At 46.9% G+C, this 3,726-nt stretch overlaps 1 protein-coding gene across 1 annotated transcript in view; it reads right to left on the minus strand.

Annotated features, from left to right (window-relative positions):
• EVC (EvC ciliary complex subunit 1) overlaps nucleotides 1-83 on the minus strand; it is a 111,063-nt gene extending 110,980 nt beyond the window's left edge. Inside the window, exon 1 of the mRNA XM_004383580.1 lies at nucleotides 3-83. Coding sequence (XP_004383637.1) covers nucleotides 3-83 — 81 coding nt within the window. The remainder of the gene's footprint in view (nucleotides 1-2) is intronic.
• Between the last annotated feature and the right edge of the window lie 3,643 nt (nucleotides 84-3,726).

Genomic DNA, 3,726 nt, shown 5'->3' on the forward strand with positions numbered 1-3,726 from the left:
GCCGCCGGCCACCCGCCCGCCGCCGCCGGGCCCAACCCGTCAGAACGGCGCTGCGGTGCGCGAGGCCCGCGGGCCAGAGACATGGCGGGCTACGCAGCGCCTTGTTCGGTCTGCTCCTCTTCCAGAGCGGCCCGCCAGCGAGCCCGAGGGAGGAGCCTCGGCCGCAGCCCCGACTTCAGCCACCCCTTCCCTCCCCTGCCCCCACTGAGCATGCCCGGCGAGGCGGCCGCCACGGGCGCCCTTTGGGAGGACCTTGGCTTTACAAACAAAATTTTAAAAAGCGAAGACGTCACTTCGAGGACTCAAGTGTGCGTGGTATTCTGAATCGCCTCAAATGCCTGCGAAAAGTGGATAGTGAATAAGATTGAAGAAGAATTGATTTGATGTGGTGTTGGCGAAGAATATTGAATATATCTACAACTGCCAGAAGAACAAACAAATCTGTGAAGAAGTACAGCCAGAATGCTCCTTAGAAGCGAGGATGGCGAGACTTCAGCTTGCTTACTTTGGACACATCACCAGGAGCGACCACTCCCTGGAGAAGGACATCATACTTGGAAAAGCAGAGGGCCATCGAAAAAAAGGGAGACCCTCAATGAGATGGATTGACACAGTGGCTGCAACAATGGGCTCAAACATTCCTACTATTGTGAGGACGGCGCCGGACTGAGCAACGTTTCCTTCTGTTATACATAAGGTCACCGTGAGTCAGAGTTGACCCGATGGCACCCAACACCAACAACTATCTTTACAAGATACTACAAGTTTCTGGCTTCAGGAGGAGAAAGGGGTGCCTGATGGCTTGGTCCTTTAGATTTATTGATCGCTTACGATACGCCAATCATTTTGCCTGGTGATCTCATCAATGACCTTAATAGCTCTCTGCAGTGGGTCAGTGGGTCTGTTGTCAGCCCACCCTCCTGAGGGGGAAGTGCATGGTGAGTGAGGTTATGTCATCAGCTGCAAGCTGTCCTTGGGCCTCCTTTGCCTCGGCCACTCATTAGCCTGAAGACTCCTGTTTTCATCCTATTTTCTCTCAGGCGTGGCTGATACTTTTCCGGGAGGCATTGCATACGGAAGTGTTACCTCCAACTCCCTCTAGGAAGGCGATGCTGTGTCATTCATTCATTCCCTCCTCATTCGTTGGTCAGCATTTTTAGAGAACCTGCTGTGACTGAGGTCAATGATGAAGCAGACAGGAATGAACGAGACAAGGTCCCAGGCACTGAGGTCTCACACCCTGTGGGGAGATAAACAGCTAGATGACTTCAGCCTTCTTCAAGCAAACATGGACTGAGCAGCTTTCTCCCCCCAGTTACTACTGAGTTTATTCTGACTCATGACGACCTCATGTGTGTCAGAGTAGAACTGTGCTCCATTGGGTTTTCAATGGCTGATTTTCCTTCAAAGGCTGAAGCAGATTGCCAGGCCTTTCTTCCAAGGCACCTCTGGGTGGGTTCGAACTGCCAACCTTTGGGTTAGTAATTGAGCGCTTAATTGTTTGTACCACCCAGGGACTCTGAGCAGCTACTAGATGCCAGTTATTGTCCTAGGTGCTGGAGTGCAATGGCAAATGCACACACACAATTACACACATATTCACACAGACATTCTCATACAGAGAGACACTCACACACACACACAGACACACTCATACACATACACACTCATATACCCCTACTTTTTTGGAACTTACATTCTGTAGTGACGGCAGAGCAGGGAAACCATGGGGTCTTGATATGCCAACCGAAAGCCATCCAGTTGATTCCGACTCATAGCAACCCTATAGGACAGAGTAGAACTGCCCCATAGGGTTTCCAAGGAGTGGCTGGCGGATTCGAACTGCCGACCTTTTGCTTAGCAGCCGAGCTCTTAACCACTGCACCACCAGGACTCCTATAGGGAAGGTGTATTAGTGTTGTAGGGCTAACGTATCAAATACCACAGGCTGAGTGGCTTACAAGAACAGTAATTTATTCTGTCACAGTTCAGAGGCTGGGAGTCTGAATTCATGGTGCTGGCAGGACGGTGCTCTCTCTGAAGGCTCCAGGGAAGATCCTTCCTTCTCTCTCCCAGCTTCTGGGGGCCCCGGGTGTTCTTGGCATGTGAATGCATCTTCACAGGCTGCTCTTTCTCCCTCTGTCCCTTCTCCTTTATGTGGACTTGTTCAGCTGGAATTAGGACCTCTCTAGTCCAGTTAACTCAAGTTAACTTACTGTTGAGGTGGAAAATTAATAACAGACATCTCACTTTGATTTTAAGGTTTCTCAGCCCTGGTGGCTAGGTGGTTATGAGCTCGGCTGCTAACCAAAAGGTCAGCAGTTCGAATCCACCAGCCACTCCTTGGAAACCCTATGGGGCAGGTCTACTCTGTCTATACGGTCACTATGAGTCAGAATGGACTCAGCAGCAATGGGTTTGGTTTTTCTTATCCAAGAAACCAAATATTAACCATAAAAAGCCTGACCCAAACTGCAAAAGCCTACCAGAAACTGCTCTACAGCAATGTAAATTTGTTTTATCCTGCTGAAAAAGGATAGTCAACAAACCAGTACCTGCTAACTTAAATCTCAAAAAGTCCCATGGCTACAGGTAGGTGGCGGGCCCGATTATTAGCAGCCAGGCCAGAAGTGACCTGATATCAGTTGATATCTGTAAAGGGGGTGGCAGGGTTCAAACAATCATGTTAAGATTAGCCAATGGTTGATCTTCAATATTTCTTCCTTCTCTTCTCTTTATAAGCCCCATTGTACCTACCTTCTTAGAGCTATCTGCTTTTTCTGGAATCAAAATGACCTCCCTATATGCTCACTTGTGTATGCCGAGAAAATTGAAAGCTACCTGGCCAATCAACTGGAAGAGATCCATACTTCTGCTCATTCCAAAGAAAGATGATCTTGATCCAACAGAATTCAGAAATTAATGAACAATATCATTAATATCACACACAAGTAAAATTTTGCTGAAGATAATTGAAAAATGATTGCAGCAGTACATTGACAGTGAACTGCCAGAAATCCAAGCCAGATTCAGAAGAGGACGTGGAACCAGGGATATCATTGCTGATGTCTGATGGATCTCGGCTGAAGGCAGAGAATACCTGAAAGATGATTACCTGTGTTTTATTTACTATGCAAAGGCATTCAACTGTGTGTATCATAACAAATTATGGATAACATTGTGAAGAATGGGAATTCCAGAACACTTGATTATGCTCATGAGGAACCTGTATATAGTCTAAGAGGCAGTTGCTAGAACAGAACAAGGGGATACTGCATGGTTTAAAGTCAAGAAAGGCGTGTGTGTCAGGTTGTAACCTCTCACCATACTTATTCAGTCTGTATGCTGAGCAAACAATCTGAGAAGCTGGACTATATGAAGAAGAACGCGGCATCAGGATTGGCAGAAGACTCATTAATAACCTATGATATGTGGATGACACAACCTTGCTTGCTGAAAGTGAAGAGGACTTGAAGCACTTACTGATGAAGATCAAAGACCACAGCCTTCATTATGGACTACACCTCAACATAAAGAAAACACAAATCCTCACAACTGGACCAATAAGCAACATCATGATAAACGGAGAAAAGATTGAAGTTGTCAAGGATTTCACTTTACTTGGATCCACAGTCAACGCCCATGGAAGCAGCAGTCAAGAAATCAAACCAGGTATTGCACTGGGCAAATCTGCTGTAAAAGACCACTTTAAAGTATTAAAAACCA

The sequence above is a fragment of the Trichechus manatus genome, unplaced genomic scaffold (assembly GCF_000243295.1).
Source record: "Trichechus manatus latirostris isolate Lorelei unplaced genomic scaffold, TriManLat1.0 scaffold00111, whole genome shotgun sequence".
In the NCBI taxonomy this organism is placed as follows: Eukaryota; Metazoa; Chordata; class Mammalia; order Sirenia; family Trichechidae; genus Trichechus; species Trichechus manatus.